This window comes from Manihot esculenta, chromosome 8 (genome assembly GCF_001659605.2).
Source record: "Manihot esculenta cultivar AM560-2 chromosome 8, M.esculenta_v8, whole genome shotgun sequence".
In the NCBI taxonomy this organism is placed as follows: domain Eukaryota; kingdom Viridiplantae; phylum Streptophyta; class Magnoliopsida; order Malpighiales; family Euphorbiaceae; genus Manihot; species Manihot esculenta.
The window spans coordinates 5,736,711-5,754,157 of NC_035168.2; the positions used below are offsets into that span (position 1 = coordinate 5,736,711).

At 29.9% G+C, this 17,447-nt stretch overlaps 1 protein-coding gene across 6 annotated transcripts; it reads left to right on the plus strand.

Annotated features, from left to right (window-relative positions):
- Positions 1 to 3,211: 3,211 nt before the first annotated feature.
- LOC110620846 (folylpolyglutamate synthase) lies at positions 3,212 to 17,104 on the plus strand. Of its 6 annotated transcripts, none has more exons than XM_021764769.2 (17): positions 3,212 to 3,348; positions 4,139 to 4,312; positions 4,485 to 4,696; positions 5,075 to 5,140; positions 5,530 to 5,639; positions 6,955 to 7,015; positions 7,114 to 7,197; positions 9,539 to 9,595; positions 9,769 to 9,829; positions 10,078 to 10,124; positions 10,289 to 10,366; positions 10,717 to 10,875; positions 11,218 to 11,568; positions 11,737 to 11,815; positions 14,911 to 15,066; positions 15,463 to 15,659; positions 16,887 to 17,104. In XM_021764769.2, the coding sequence occupies exons 2-17, from the start codon at positions 4,144 to 4,146 to the stop codon at positions 16,944 to 16,946; spliced, it is 1,947 nt and encodes a 648-aa protein (XP_021620461.1). In that variant the 5' UTR covers positions 3,212 to 3,348; positions 4,139 to 4,143; the 3' UTR covers positions 16,947 to 17,104. The 6 variants fall into 6 exon arrangements, with proteins under 6 accessions (XP_021620461.1, XP_021620458.1, XP_021620459.1 ...); XM_021764766.2 differs by having other exon boundaries at positions 3,217 to 3,348; positions 4,136 to 4,312; XM_021764767.2 differs by having other exon boundaries at positions 3,217 to 3,348; positions 4,136 to 4,312; positions 11,221 to 11,568.
- Positions 17,105 to 17,447: the final 343 nt, after the last annotated feature.

Below are 17,447 nucleotides of genomic sequence, written 5' to 3' on the forward strand. Positions count from 1 at the left end.
TTAATGGAGTCTGATTGTGGAATTCTGATTCAGGCTTTAAAATCTTGTGTTAGCGATTATATTTATTTTGATATTGTTATTAGGGACTATCAATCAAGACTAAAAGACAATTCTCATATTAGTATTACTTGTATTAAAAATTCAGCGAATCAAACTGTTTATATAATCGTAAAAGTAGATGTTTCAAAGCCTGACTTTGTATGGGATATGCCCCCTCAATGAGCTAAATAGCTCTTTATATATATATATATATATATATATATTTTGAGGATTAAATATCTGTTGGTGATCCAATATCAAAAAAAAATATTTGCTTGATAATATGTTGATAAAATTGATGGATTTAACTTTGCTTTAAAAGAAATCTTATAGAAAAGAATTACCCAAAATTTAAATAAAACATATTTGGCTTACATCCTGTTGGATGATATATTTTTCATTCTTTTTTTTTTTTTTTTTTTTTTTTTTTTTTGTATATGGATGCTATCTATCAATGTTAACGTTTCTTCATTCAAATATGCAACTTCTAATAAAATGGCTCTAATTTGGTGGTAACTTTTTCAGGTTTTTTTTTGCCCTTTTAAAATTATAAAAAATTTATTTAACTATTTAAATTTTGAAAAAATTTATTTGTTAAAGAGCAGTTTGACCGCCTATATAGCGTTTAGAGCGATCTATCACTGTTTTTTTTTTTTTTTTTTTTTCAAATTAAAAATAAAGCATGCACATCCTTTGTCAATTAAAAAAAATATTTTATTTTATTTTATTTTTTTTCAATTATTATATTATAATAATATATTTATTTTATATTAATTTAATAATATTATTTATAATATAATTTTGTATACTAAAAAATATTTTTTATTATTTTTAATATATTAGTGTAGTAATACTGTATAAGTTATAAGTTTATTATAAATAGTTATTATATTTTTTTATAAAATTTTATTTATATTATATAGATAATTATTTAAAAATATAAGAGTATTATAAAAAATATTTTAAATATTTACTCTTATGCATGGGTAAGTTTTATTTAATTTTAGTGGTATAAAACTAAGATATAAAATAGAGATCATTTAGAAAAATATTTAAAAGTCAATAACAAAAAAAATTCCGTTGGAAGTATTTAAAGTTAGTAGGCTATTATCATGCACAGTATACGTTTAATCTTAATATAATATTAATTATATAGCACTTAATTAAATAATATCAATAATATTTTTTATTTAAATATTAATAATATAATTAAATATATATATATATATATATATTTTTGAAATAGGGGATTGGGGGAGTTAAACCTTAGACCTTTTAAGACTACAAGATGCACTTTCCACCAGGTTAAGTCTTGGAGTGCTAATTAAATATATTTTATAATATATAAAATTAAAAATATTTTATATTAACAACATTAATTGTTACAAAAAATATTTAATATTATATTATAAAAATTAAAGATACGGTAAAAAACATAACAAAACTAATTAAATATATTTTATTTATATTTAAAGAGTAGAAAACATGCCTTTTTTTTATTTACAATATTCCTATATTTTTCTAATAATTATCTATATAATATAAATAAAATTTTATAAAAAAATTATAATATTTAATTATATATTAAATATATTCTATATAACAGTTATTATTGTTAATATGAAAATATTTTTAATTTTATATTATATATATTATAATAAAAATCTATTTTATTGTATATATTATAAAATATTTTTAATTATAGTATTAATATTTAAATAAAAAATACTATTAATACTATTTAATTTCAGTATTATAAAATTAATATTATTCTATGATAGTATGCGGTCATATTAAAATAGTCTAATAAAATATAAACTTAATTCTGATAATTTTAAATATTTATATTAATTAATTAATTTCTCTTGTCTAATTTCAGGATAATGTCATGTATTTTTGGCGTAATTTCTTTTATTATCAACCTTTAGACGTTTCTCTAAACAATCTTGACTTAATATAACAAAATATTGATTGCATAATTTTTTTAATTAAATAATACTTTATTATATTTTATATTTTAGTTTATAGCACTAAAATTATATATTTTAGTTTTATAGTACTAAAATATATTATGAAAAATAATTAAAAATATTTATTATTATAAAAAATTAAATTAAAAGTAATATTATTAAATTAATTTTAAATAATTTTATAAAAATATATAATTTCATTAACTAAAATAATTGTACACTACCATATATATTCTTACATGTATCAATTAAACAAATATTTTTACCTAATCAAAGAAAATACAGGTTGTGAGTTTAGTTTTTCTAAATAAATATAAGAGAGATTTGATTGAATGAAAAATATAATTAATTTAAAATATTTAATTTCTATAATCTGAAAAAAGGGACAGAGTACTCAATAAATATATAATTCATAAAATCAGAACATAATAAATAAATTAAAATACAATATGTTATTAACAATTGATTGGTTCAGTTTAAAATTAAACCGAATAATCAAAAATTAAAATTTTAATATTTATAAAAATTAAATTGAATCGAATCGATCTGATTCAATTTGATTCGATTTAATCAGTTTAAATTTTGAATAAATTTTTTATTTTTTACACTTTATTTTTATTATTTTAAAATTTAATTAAAATATTTTAATTTTAATATAATTTATTCTCTATATTATTAAATATAATATATTATTATCACTGATAGGTTTAATTTTTTCTTATTAAAATTAAAATAAATTAAAATAATTAAAATTTTTAAAATTAAAAAAATCAAATAAAAATAAATAAAAAATTAAATTAAAAATTTAAATTAATTTAATTTAATCGATTTTTTCAGTTTGAACCGAATAATATATTATCTTTAATCGTAAAAATTTTCATAAAATATTTCATTTTATAAATTTTTTTTAAAAAGTAATTTTAAATATTATTAAAAATTTGACAAAAATGTTATATTTAATTTTTTTAATTTATAATTTGAATATGTTGAATTTAGTTTTGAATAAATTTTTATACATTTCAGTTAATATATTGAAAATTTTTTTTCTCAATAACTGCTCCAATTAAACATATTTAACTCAAAATTAATTTATACATTGATATGTAGCTAATATATTTAAAATTAAAAAATTAAAGAAATTCGGACACGCGTCAAAACCCTAAATTCGTGCGTTCCCAATCATTTTTTTTTAAAACACTGTAAATTACAGTTACAAATTCCTAGGATATGAAAGCCCATTGTCACAGCCACAAAAGTAGGAGACAGGTCTGCGCAAAACCAAAGGAACAACTGCAGCTGCAAATCCAACTCCCCACTATACGAGATTATGGCTACCCCTGTAAGTCTCACTTCCTCTCTCTTTCTATGTACATATGCCATAGAACATATGATTTCTTTGGTTCATTCATTACTTGCTTTTGTAGTGTTATTAGTGGTTTTTATTTGTTGCCTGCCAATAAAATTTGAGAAAAAGGAAGAAATGAGTTCTGGGTATTTGTTGTTTTATTGTCTGATACCACAAAGCAATGAACTTTACTCTTCGATTACTATTTTGGTTTGTTTAGCTTTTCTTTTGCAAACTGAAGGGATAGTTGTGGCAATTCAATTTTCTTGCACTGGAATTTGGACCTGTTTGATTTTTGCTTGATCTGATGTTTGGTGGAGTGTGTGATTCTAAGCATTCAAAAAGAGAAATGGAATTACCATTTTATTTTATAATATGTGCTCATGTTTGTCGTATCATAATTGAATGTGTTCATGTAATGAATTGAACTTTTAGTTTATTGTTTTATTTACATTCCATTACTTCCAATTGCATCCTGCCAAATATGCACTTCCATAAGTTGTATCAGCTGACCTGAGGATACTCTGCATAGAATGTGTCAATTGACTGTGACAGATAAGAGGATTTTTTTTCCCCACTAATTGAGTTGGACGTTGTCATGCTACTATGTTGCAGCTAACTTCAAGGAAATCTGTGGAGGGAGTCTTTAAACCTACATTGGTTGAGTCTTTTTTTTTTTTTTTTTTGTTGTAGTCAAGATATCATGTTTAAATATGTAAAGTAGAGGAGAGATCCAGTGCTTGAAGATCATTGTACTTCCAACTGATTCCTGTTTTTGTAGCAGGATTGATGTTTTCTATGTTCGTTAATACAAACAATTATCTGAAGTCTGGGGTAGTCATAGCTTCACACGTCCGCAAGAGGGAATATCGGTTTTCTTCCAGAGCACCGTGGAAGTATTCTTTTCAGCCAGCCTTTAATTTGATTGACCATAGGGAACTCCATTTCCAAGCAAGAGGTAAAATGAAAAGTACATACTTATATTTAAAATTTATTATTCGAGCAATGAATTGTATAACTGAAGGAACTTCAAAACAAAGTAAGATCACACAAGGTGGCCCTGATATTGATTGATGGCTTGAAATATTTGCTATGAGTTTTGAAATTTCTTTGTTGGTTTCCCATTTCAGGTTCTGAGTGTCGAAAGATGTCATCCCAAGCCATGGGAGAAAAAGAAAGCAATGGGGTAGTCAAAGATTGTTTGCAGGAACTGCCTCATTCAAATAATTATGAAACTGCCATGGAAGCACTTTCCTCTCTCATTACGGGTCAGAAACGTGGATCTCGCTCATCTGTTGGTTCCAGATATGGAAAATTGGAAAGGATGCAGATGTATCTTAAGGTAAACACTATATCATTCTTCTAAGTTCTAGTGCTTTGCAAAAGGTATACAAACAAGGGATTGGCAATCTTTTCTTCTGTTCAATTCAGTCAATGCTTCTTACTTTTTACAATATTATGATTGGCTGTCCCAGTTTCTGTTGGTTGAATAATTATGCTTCATTAGTTTTACTGACTGACATTGTACATGGGATTCAAGTGCTCTATTTGTTTAGCATCTCTACTATGAACATATTATCCTGGTGATATTGGGGTGGAAGTGCCCTTTGAAGTTTCTTATTGGTAACACCAGTAGATAGGCAAATTATTTAACTTTGTTACTCTTGTTCTAAATGAAATTGATTGAAGATTGAAAGGCAGCAAGCATGTTTCTCTACAGATACTAGATTTGGAAGAGCATATACCTAAGCTCAAGATTATCCATGTTGCTGGAACAAAAGGGAAGGTACGGTCCCAGTTTAAACCTTTTTGTTAATAAAATAACTAGATTGTAGACTATTATTTGAACCATGTTGCGTTTTATTTGCAATTGCAATTTATTTTAACATTCCAATCAAACCTTTTTGTTTTAAAGTGTCCCAAATTTACATTTTTGAAATGTTGTTTGATATCACGTAAGCATGTTCGTGGAAATTGATACAGTTTCACTTCATTCTACTCGCACAAGAAGAAAAAGAGAAGAACAGAAATGAAGCACAGCTTCTTCTGACATTTATTCTGTCAGATTTTGATCTGTGGATTGTTTAAAGTGTATTAAAATTTAGTAAGGAAATGATATTTGATAGCACTTGTTCTTTAACATGGTTTGTTCTTCCTTTGATTGTTTTATTTCAGGGTTCAACATGCGCATTCTGTGAAGCTATTTTACGAGAATGTGGCTTTCGAACAGGACTGTTTACTTCCCCTCACCTAATTGATGTGAGAGAAAGATTTCGTATAAATGGGTCGGTGTTTAAATTCATAACCATATATCATTGTTTGAATTCACAATCCCCCTTGTCCACATATAGCAAGACAAGGAAAAAGAAAAAGAGAGCTCAAATTTGTATCCATGCTTAGGATAAGAATCATGGTCATGAACAAAATAGTTCTCTAAGGATTTGCCCCCTAAATTGTTGGGTTTTGGAAGATCAAAGACTGGTCACAAAGAAGAAAATTTTGTGAGCCTTAATTGCCTTAACTGACTGGTTATTTTGATGATCATTGGGCCATCAAATGCTCCTCGTATTTTTTTTCCTGTTTTACTAGAGGCACTATAAGCTTCTTTGTTTTGGAATCATGGATTTAAATTGCAGTCATGTTCGTGATGTTCATGGTAGCATATGACACAAACAGCTATAATATAATGGTATTGGCCTATCCCTAAAAATTGCAAAATGCACAAAGGTAAGCAGATATCAATAGAATCAACTACTATTAAGAATTCAATCATAAATACAGCATAAATTTCAAGTTTTAGAAAAAAATATGTAACTATAAGTAACCAACAAAAAAAAACCAAGAAAATATGAAGAATACTGATTTCTACAATTTACATGCTTTTTCCCTTGATAGTTTGTAAAATGTGGAATTCCTTTCAAATGGTTTCAGAAAAAGAAAAAAAAAACAGCTAAAATGGAAATTTGCCTTGCAGGAAAGTAGTCTTTGGCTTGGATTGTTGGCTTGGCATCTTATCCTTTTGCCTGCTCAAATAATTCCTTATACAGTAATGGCCTTTAAATAAAGAGTGATGACCAAGTAACAGCTTTACCCAAAAAAGTTATGTTATTTTTAATTAATGGGAATAATAATACAGGTGTCACCAAAAAAATTCATTTAACAGCTGTTATGTCCAATATTTAAATCCATGTCTGGCATATATCGTGACATTACCCAAGTAATTTTCCACTTCAAATTGTTTCACTCAACTGTTTCTATTGTGAAATGAGTGAGTGAGACATTTTGGGTTTTGTGGAATTTGTAGAACCAATTTTGACATGGGATGATTGACATTCTTGTAACCACATGAAATAGGTTGATGGATTTGGTCTGCTAAATCACTTTGTTTAGGTATTCCACCCCATGGAATTCACCTATAGGCATTCTTCCTATGAGGGGCTGCAAATATAGTCCTTTGAGATTTATGGAGGTTTGGTGCATTCATATAAATCTGATTCAAGCTAGCTGTTATAGTTGTTCAATGTCTAAACTAATTTCACGGTTAATTTGAATGCTTTTCATTGGTATTGATTCATGTCTGACAATGACTTGCTTTTGCAGATTGGACATATCTGAAGATAAATTTTTATTTTACTTTTGGGATTGTTGGAATCAATTGAAGGTTCCATTTCTGCCTTCCATTCTCAATAATTGTTAGATATTTATGCAATCTATAAATGGTAGTGGCTGCAACTTAATTCTGAAAATTTTGATTTTCAGCAACAAGTAACTGAGGACCTGCCAATGCCCCCACTATTTCAATTCCTCACAGTCTTGGCATTCAAAATATTTGTCTGTGAACAGGTTGGTTGTGCACGTTGTAACTTGCAAAATGAAGTTAATAATATGTTTCCTCATTTTTAGTTGAAACTTGAAACAGTAAAGCAGTAACACTGACTAATCTTGTCCCTTAACTTTTCCTTTGCATATGCTTGTCGTCCCAACTAAAAGAACAAAACTTCTGGATCTGACTTCAGCTTAATGAACACTGAGTTAACTGCTATTGGTATAAGATTCTCTGTCAATAGCAGCTGAACAGAGTTCTACTGATATAGAAGAAGACTTCTTAAGGAAGAAACTAAGCGAAATCTTAGAGAAGGAAAGAAGGATAAGAAGAGATAGAATAGGGGAATTTGAGAGAAGGAATAGAGAGAATGTATCTGTATCATCATTTATTCTAGATTGGTACTTCTTCTATACAGATTACTCTTTTATACTAGACTATTATAGTAACTGCCATCAACTTCTTATCCGATTTAGCAACTCTTTAACTACTAACTCACTTTCCCTCCAAACCTATTGAATTTATCTACTACTATACCTCTTCTCTTATATGTGACGATGCCTTCCTCATGAGGCCTTTCTTGTCCCCAAGAAGTTTGGAACTCTGGAAATTGAGCTTGAAGAAAAGTTTGATCTTCCCAATTAGCATCCTCTGAAGCAATTTCTCTGGTGCTGCTGCTATAGTATGATCTTCTTGGAGTGCATGAATTTCAAGAGGAGGAGTGATTGCCCATATGAGTAGTTTCCTTATTGTTTTGAAGTTTTTTTCTGCACCATAGTAGATTAGTTTCTTTCTTTGCCTTCTTGATATCTCCCGTTTATCCTTCCTCAGAATCATAAAATCAAATGAATATAACCCACCATCTTTCAGTTTCAGCTTAAAGTATGTTGCAAAGTTTTTCTTGTTTTGCTTTTGATTAGACTGCTCCTTATCAAAATTCTTCTGAAGAATAACTTCAGCCTCGCTGGCCGCCAACCTTAAAAATAATAACTCCGCTAGAGAGATTTGACAGCCTATATTGTAATTCCTCCTTGTCAAATTCGTCCCATTGACATCCTCAGCTTCTAACATCCTTCTTTAGTTTATTTCTTAATCTCACTACCCTGAAAATTTGCAGCATTCTTGCTAATAACCTCTTTACTAGTAAAAAAAATAGCAAGATGAGAGTCATACTTGAAGGGTCAAGTTCAACCGCAATCGTTTCAAGATTGTGCCCATCTTTCTTGTCAATATCCTCAATGTTCCCCTCTTGAATTAGTAATCCCAATTTATCACTTTTACTCCAAGAAGTCTCAGGTCTATGTACCTTGAGTTATGCAGCTTGAAGCAACTTTTTGAATTCTTCTATTTTCTGATTCAACAGCTCTTTTAATTTCACCTCTTGATAGCATCACCCGATGCATGTCTCCAATATAAAAATATTTTGTTCTCAAGAATGCGCTTCCATCACTTGATTCTTGTTATCTCACAAAACAGGAAAAATGATTGAGCGGGGAAGATTTGGTTCCAGAGAGAACATGGTAGTAATTTCCAAAAGGGAAAATTACTATAAGGTCCTTGGATTTTAGAGAAATTTATTAAGAGGTCCTTGTAATTCTTAGAGGTAATTAAAATGTCCCTCAATACTTGAAAATATAACTATTTCATCCTTCTATTAGAAAAGACTAACAGATTCCGGTAGTCTATAGAGAAAAAACAAATTTGACCTTGTTTAAAATTAAACCCTCTATAAAATCCCTAAATCTAATCTCAAGCTCACTCTCTCGATTTCATACTATCTATTTCCCTCTCCCATTCTCGCATGGAAACATTAAATCATCAAATATTCTGCTTACCAAATCCTTTGAAGCCCGTGTCTCCGACTTTGACCTTGCCAATCTTGCAGGACTTACCCCCACTCCGAAATTTGTCCATAAGAATTGTAATTATAGTTGACATCTCAAATTTAAAAAAAGGGCAACAAAAAAAGGGCAACAAAGACATTTCACCTTATGTAATGGCAGCTAATAGATGGAAGGACTGTTTTTTGGACAGATTGAAAACATAGGGATTTAAGTGTTCAGTTTTAAAAATATAGGAATTGATTTGTCAATTATGCTAAAATTCAAGGGCTAAAATGTAATTTACCCTAATCTTTATTAGCTGTGATAATATATTTTGCAATTGTAAATTATGTATGAGACTCGTACTTAATTGTAGCAATTCTCGTTGCATGGAAATATCCCTCTTGCCATCATTTCTGTAACTATGTTTAAGAAAACTTTTTTAAGCCTTAATCAATATCATACTCATGTCACTCTGGCTAAACACTATGTGATACTTTTGAGTTTTTCATTCTGTGTTTCCTTTCTTTTTTTACAGGTAGATGTTGCCATAATTGAAGTTGGTCTTGGAGGAACAAAAGATTCAACGAATGTGGTATTACTCTCTTCCTGGATTCAAGTATTATTGATTATTGTGAAGCTTACGCTAATTATTGCCAGTTTTCATTTACTGTTACAAGGTGATAGCTAATATTTATGAAGATTGTAAAATTAATATTAGAATATTCTCAATGGTTAATGATCTACTTTGTTTATTTATTGTTTCAGATTAAAGTGCCCGTTGTCTGTGGCATTGCAACTTTGGGGATGGATCATACAGAGGTTCTGGGTATGTCATTTTCTTGTATATTATTGTTCTCATTTCCCATTAGCTATTTCTTCTTTTATCTGTAGATGCAAATTTATGTTGGTGGTTTTTTTTTTTTTGGTTTTATTTGTGGGACTAGGGCTTGATGCTGATTACAAAGAAACTTGTGCATTTTTTTTTTCCAGTTTTTTCAAGTTTGTGCATTTCAATACTAAGTACTGGAAGAGGTTAATCATTTCTTAAAACAACTAGTTGCTCCACTATTGCAGGTGATACACTTGGAGAGATTGCTTCTCACAAATCTGGAATTTTCAAGGTATAGATCTCATATGCGAGAAGCTAAAACAAGCAAGAATGTGTTATTCAGTGATAAAAGTTATTTATAGCAATACTTCTGTTTTTATTATTCTAAATGGCAGTATTCATTTTCAAGTATTTTCTGAATTGGGTTGATCATTGATGTCTTCCCTGCTCCTCAAGCCCCAAATTCCTGCATTTACGGTACACCAACTTTCTGAAGCAATGGATGTTCTTCATGAGAAAGCCAACGAATTAGCGGTAACCTCTAGTGTTATATATTGAGTCTTAATTTGAATTTTCACTTTAAAATATTCTTATTTAATTAATTCGTTGTTGATTAATCATGATATATCCTTTCAAGACTAATAAGTCCTGTGATCAATTCTTCTACATTCATATCATTCTAATTTTCATTTGGGATAAGTCAAAATAAGATCATTGGCTTTCATTTTATGTTGATGTTGAAGTTCTATCATATATGTATGATCTTCAGTCTTCCATTATCATGTTTTAGAAATTAGTTAATGAAACTTCAGAACTTTAGCATGCTCCCTTGAGTAAGAATTGCTATTGACAATTGTTGATTGATCTATTCTTATTGATTGCAGGTGCCGCTAAAAGTAGTGGAACCTCTGGATGAAAGAAAGTTGGATGGATTGAAGCTTAGCTTATCTGGCGATCATCAGTTCACCAATGCTGGTCTTGCTGTTTCCCTATGTAAATGTTGGCTTCAAAGAACAGGAAACTGGGAAAAGATACTTCAAAATGTTAGTGTTACTCAGGCATTTGTCATTCATCAAATTAAGTGATATGTGAATCTATTTTCCCATCATGTCAATAGGTGTATATATGCAGATATGTTTGCACATCCATTTAAATGTAAACATAATCTTATATTTTTCTGCATTTGTATGTGTTCATGAACGAAAGCAAACATGTTAATATCATCTGTGTGGTATGTGCCTGACATCTTGTTTTCTTCTGCTGCACCTAATAGATCTTAGTGGTGTGATTTGATCACAAATCAATGTATTGCTGCTCTTCTTTCTCCCATGTTTATGGGTTGCATTGTTGAATTATTCACCAGTCAACTTTGTTGAATGTAATAGCAGGATAAAAAGGAAGCTAATATACCAGAGGCATTTCTTAGAGGTCTTGCAGCAGCACGTCTTTCAGGGAGGGCTCAAATTGTCTATGATTTGTCTTCTAATTGCAATAGTTCCTCTACATTAGCAGAAAGTTCATCTGGAGATCTGATTTTCTACTTGGATGGAGCTCACAGTCCAGAAAGCATGGAGGTTTGTGCCAGATGGTTCTCTAGTGCTGTTCAAGAAAGCAAGCAATTACCGAAGTTGTTGTCATCTTCGCATGATGTTGAAATTATAAAGGAAGTTTGGGGCAGTGGCTACATCCAAAGTGAAAGGGACAGCTCTGTTGAGTCTAACAAAATATCAAAGAAGGTGGGATTATTATTATCATTGAGATTAAGATTACAGGCTTGGAGTTCTCAGCCTTTTTCTGTCTCCCTTGTATTGATCTCATCCTTGTGGCTGTTTTACACTTACATTACTAAGTGTTTAAATTTTCTCTTTTCATTAGCTTCTAATTTTAGTGTTTATGCCTTGTAGATTCTTTTATTCAACTGCATGGAGGTCAGAGATCCCCAGATTTTGCTTCCACGGCTTGTGAGTACGTGTGCTTCCTCAGGTAATTGTTTATTCGGAGCTTCTTTTATTCAAGAGTTGTACGATTCTTCTTTTCTTGAAGAAATTATCCATCTCTCTTTAAACTGTGTATTATGCAAGGACCATTACCTTAGAGGTTATATTATAATGATATTTTGATATGATAGGGTGGGCAAGCTGTTATGACTAAGGAATAAAGAAATAATAGATTAGTCTCTTTAATCAATTGTAACTGTATAAAGTAGTTATGAGACTCAAAATAGTATAAATAGGAACTTACTTGTAAAGAGAAAGATATTCAAATTATTAGTAATTAAGATAAACTCTTTCTCCCTATTTCTGCTCTCTCCTCTTCTTTAATTCTCTTTATTACTTCTGCCCTTTCTATTTTTTTCTCAATCCAATATACTTTTATTTCTTTCTCTCCCCATTTTTCTGTTTCAAAAGGAACTACAAGTCTGCTATGTAACAAGTGGTATCAGAGCCTATGATCCAAAGACACTAAATTCCAGGTTTTTCTCATATTTTCTTCTGCTGCTTCCTTTTCTTAGAATCCATATTTCTTCTGTTCTTCTTTCTACAATTCTTCTTCTTCTTTCTTGAATTTCTTCTTTCTTTCTTGAATTTCTTGGAAATCCAAGAAATATCAAGATTCTAATCATTTTCCCTCTCTATTCTCTCTAACCTAAGTTCTGCTTTTCTCTCTATTTCTTCTTTTATTCCTCATCCCTTTCTTTCTCTATTTCCCCCTAATTTCTACTCTTTCCTCACCTTCCCTCTGTTTCTCCATCTTTTCTTTTGTTTCTCTCTAATTCTTCTATCTTCTCTCATTCTTTCTTTCATTTCTGTTTCTTTTCTCACCTAATCTCACTTTATATGGTTCCATTTATATTTATAGAAAAAGACATTGTTCCTTCCTTGTCATTTCTTGAGTTCTTGAATCACATTTTGTTCTTGAAATTCACTTCTTCTGCTTCCTCATTCCCTTAATGGAAAATCAACAAAAGAATGAAGATGACCAGCTGGAATTGAAGTTAGAAATGAACAAGAAAATAGACTTGATAGTTCAAAAACTGGACCAAATGTTGGAGATATTAAGGGGTTCACAATCAAAAGATAAGGAAACTGTTTCTCAACAGGTTCCTGATCCTGAGCCCACTTCACATAAGATTCATACTAGGGGAATTTTGTACTTGCCGTATCTGAAGGTTAGCAAAATTGAGGAAGAAAGTTGTGAGATAGTATACAATCTTGATGAAGATCAAGAATTTGATAACATGGATTTCCATAATTCAGATTGTTCCAATTTTGAAAAAGAGAATCTAGATTCTGATGACAATTATGGTCTTGCAAAGGATGAAGAAAGTTCTATGAATTTTGGTTGTCCTAATCTTCAAGAACATGATTCTGATGGGAAGACTAATCAGGTTCTTGCATCCAAATTAAATTCTTGATGAAGATGTAGACTCTTCAATTCAATTTTTTTGGTCCTTCACTCTGAAATTCTTGAGAATAAGCGTGGGGCATTATTGGATAAATTTGATTCTAATTCAAGAATATTGACGTCAAAATCTTTTCTTGTTGCTGAGGTTGTTCTTGATAAGTTAAAAAAAGGAAACAAGGGAAGGAAGACATTGTGAAAGATGGTACGAATCTTGTGGCATTTGTAATTTAAAAGTGCAGCTGAATTATCTTGTGATCCTTAAAGAAGAGTTTTGAAATTAGAAGGAAGAGAAAGAAGAGGGATTCTTTGGGATATTGCAGTCATTTTGTTGCTAAAAGAAATTGAGTTTGAAATGAAGAGACAACATAGGAAGAAAATCTGGCCCTTGCTGCAGCTATTTGTTTGCCAACTGCCACTCCAAGCAGCTGCAATAAAAGTTCTTCCTTAAATGACTTGATGTTGGAATATATTACATATGGAGGCAACAATTTCATAGTTATATTGCTGCTTTCCTTTTTCAATCTTAAGGATAAGAATGATTTCATGGGGTGGGGAATGTTATGACTAAGGAATAAAGAAATAATAAATTAGTCTCTTCAGTCAATTGTAACTATAGAAAGTAGTTATGAGACTCAAAATAGTATAAATAGGAACTTACTTATAAAGAGAAAGATATCCAAATCATTAGTAATCAAGATAAACTCTTTCTCCCTATTTCTGCTCTCTCCTCTTCTCTAATTCTCTTTATTACTTCCCCCTTTCTATTTCTTTTCTCAACCCAATCTACATCTATTTCTTTCTCTCCTCATTTTTTCCCCATTTTTCTGCTTCAAAGGGAACTACAGGTCTGCTTTGTAACACAAGCCCAACTTACTTTTGGCGAAAAAAAAAAAAAATAGTGAATTCCATTCGGAGAAAGTTAAATTTCTCCAAAAAAATAGTGAATTCCACTCGGAAAAAATTAAAATAATAAATAAGATCCCTGTTAAGTTGCATGAAATTTAACAGTTAAAATTAAAAAGTGAAGAGTAAAAACCACCCTCCTTCTGGTAAGCCAAAAAGAAAGAAGAATAAGAAAATAATAAAAACAATGGTATACTTCCATTGAACTTCACTTGCCAAAAACTTTATGAAAAAATTTTATATTGAATAATTTCAACTATTCAACTATTGTTTGCAGAAGGTCTATTTGATTGTTAAATCCCCCCCCCCCCCCCCACCCTGTGAAATTTGAGATTTTGTGGTGAAACTAAAATTTAGATCTCACCCTTTTTTTGGCTCGGTTATCCCACCTAGCTAAATCATTTGCATAAAGAAATCACAGGAGAACAATTTCATTCACTCCTTAATTTGAAGTCCTGGATCAACCCCCCTTCTTTTTGGAACCGGCTATGTTTTAGCTTAGTTTTCTTATTTTTCCTGTTTCTAAATTATGTGCTACTTGTTATTGTTGTTGCTACTTCAATCGAGTCCTTTATCCTGTGTTGCCATAATGCACCCTACAAACCTCTTGTGACTTTTTTTTGTTCCAATGGTGATTCCATTATTGCCTATGTGAAGACATTTATTTTTGCGAGGAATGATATGCAGCATGCAATTTCCCCCTTTTTTCCCCTGCTTATATTTGCACGGAGTATCTGCATGGATATGAGACTTGATATGATCACTGTCAGGTACCTACTTCTCAAAGGCCATATTTGTTCCGAGCATGTCAACATACAACAAGGTTACTTCTGGAACCTCGGCCATTCCTTCAGGTATCTCTAATCGGGATTTGTCCTGGCAATTCAGCCTGCAGAGGCTTTGGGAGAAGATTATCCATGGCATAGGTACTCTTCTTTTTGGCTTCTTGAAAAGCTTGCATATTTTGGTTCCTTCTCCATGCTTCCCTTCTGGCCTTCCTGTTTCGTCTATAAACATCAGTCAATGAAGTCTATTATTTATTAATACCTCTGTCCCACAATAATTGTTGTGTTAGAGAATTATTTTTGTCACAGATTATTTGCTATCAAGGTAAAATTAATTTTTATTTTTCATATATATCCTTATTGGTCTTTTAAGTCATTTAATACTAATATGTGAAAAAACATAACTATCTGGTTTTTCTTTTACTTGGTCATTTGAATTGCATAGTGATAAATTGTTGTTGCGGGGCATTCCTTTTATCCGAATGCTTCATCAAGTAATGGCAGCATTCAGAAATCTTTTGTTTTGTTACATGGCAGAAGGAGATATACTTGATAAAAGCTCCAAATTGGACAGTGCAGAGACCTTACCACCGCGTGAATTCGTTTATGAGGATGCTTCTCGTTGCAGTCCTGCGGATGGAATTTTTGGTTGTAGTTCTGTCATTTCTTCATTGCCACTGACAATAAAATGGTTGAGGGATTGCGTTCGAGAAAATCCGGCTCTAAGGGTTCAGGTAAGGTTGCTTCCTTAGAGTTACTTGTTGATCTTTTAAAGAATGTGCATGCATGGTGAAAATCATTACAAATTTTGTTTGCTCAAGCCTGGGAGGAAAGCAGAATGCCTAGTTACATTTTCTTTTTTCTAATGACAGATTTAATTTCTCCTCCAAAAACAAAGAAAAGCCTTGCCCTATCTATTCATCATATGTTCGCCTACGGGAGTTTTTGGAGAATTAAATTGGAGAAAATTTAGAAAAATTTACTATTTAATTCATATGGTATAGAAAAACTCATTATTTGATCTCATAGTTTTGAAAAATAAGAAGTTTTAAAAAATCTATTAATTAGCCATTTCGTTAATTTTAGCTGTTAAGTATTTTATTATTTAATTTCTATACTGTGAAAAAATTCATTTGTTAGTTCCTCAGTTTTTTTTTTAAATGTTCACTGTAAAAATATCTACTAATTTGAAAAATTCTTTTTTCTAATGACAAATTTAATTTTTCCTTCTCCCAAAACAGAAAAAGCCTTGCCATATCTATTCATCATATGTTTGCATATGAGAGTTTGGAGAATTAAATTAGAGAAAATTTTGAAAAATTTACTATTTAGTCTCAGTGGTATGGAAAAGTTCATTAATTGGTTTCTCACTTTTGAAAAATACACTAAAACGTTTCTGAGATTTTAAAAGATCTACTAATTAGTCATTCCATTAGTTTTAACGCTAAGTATTCACTATTTAATTTATGTGATATGAAAATATTCATTAGTTAATCTATTAGTTTTATAAAAATGTATACTAATTAGTTCTTCTGTATTGAGAATATTTTAGACTTTTCTGTAACTCTTAACAACTAAAATTAACTAAAAGATTAATCAGTAGACTTCTTAAAATTTTATGAATATTTTAATGTATTTTTTAAATCCAAAAAACTAATTAATGAGTTATTTTACGCCGTTGGAACTAAATAATAATCTTCATAAAAATTTATAAAAATGCTTCGATGTAGTGTATTCTTTTTATGGTTTTTTTGATAGTTCTCGATACATAAACAGATTTTTGACAGAGTGGTGAAGTAGACGTACCTGTTAAAATCATAAAAATTAAATACCGAAAGTGAATTTTCTGTTGCTGATTTTCTTTTCTTTTCTTTTCTATCCTTTTCTCCTTTGATGTTTATGGAAAATAGTTTGTTGTGCAGACAATCTCTAACCGTGCATCATGTGCTATTGAATTACAGGTGCTTGTCACCGGATCATTACATCTGGTGGGAGATGTACTGAAGCTATTAAAGAGATGAATGAGATGATCAATATTGATTAGAACTTGGGATTGTCCTTGCATTCTTTCACACACTTATTTTAACCTTTATTTTTAAAGCAGCCAAGGTGTATCTCTATCATGCAACTTCGTGGTTGGCTAAACTAATAATAAACATTGTTCACGTTTTTTTTTTTTAAATTGTTTTTCTGTGCAATTTACACGTGTTCTATTTATTTGGAAGAAGAACCTTTTGTTTGACAATTTATTGAAAATCTTATAATTTTCAATATAAAAATCTTGAATATAATAAGTAAATTTTTTAAATTGAAAAAAAATAAAAATAAAAAAGATTAAATTATATAAACTAAATATTATAAATTGCTAAAAGTTTATTTCATAAAAAACTAAAAACTTTAATTTTATAAAATATAAATTATTTTAATTGAATAATTTCAATATAAAAACTAACTAATAATTTTTTTAATATATATAAATTTAATTATAATTTTTTATTTTATATAAAAATCCTTAAATACTT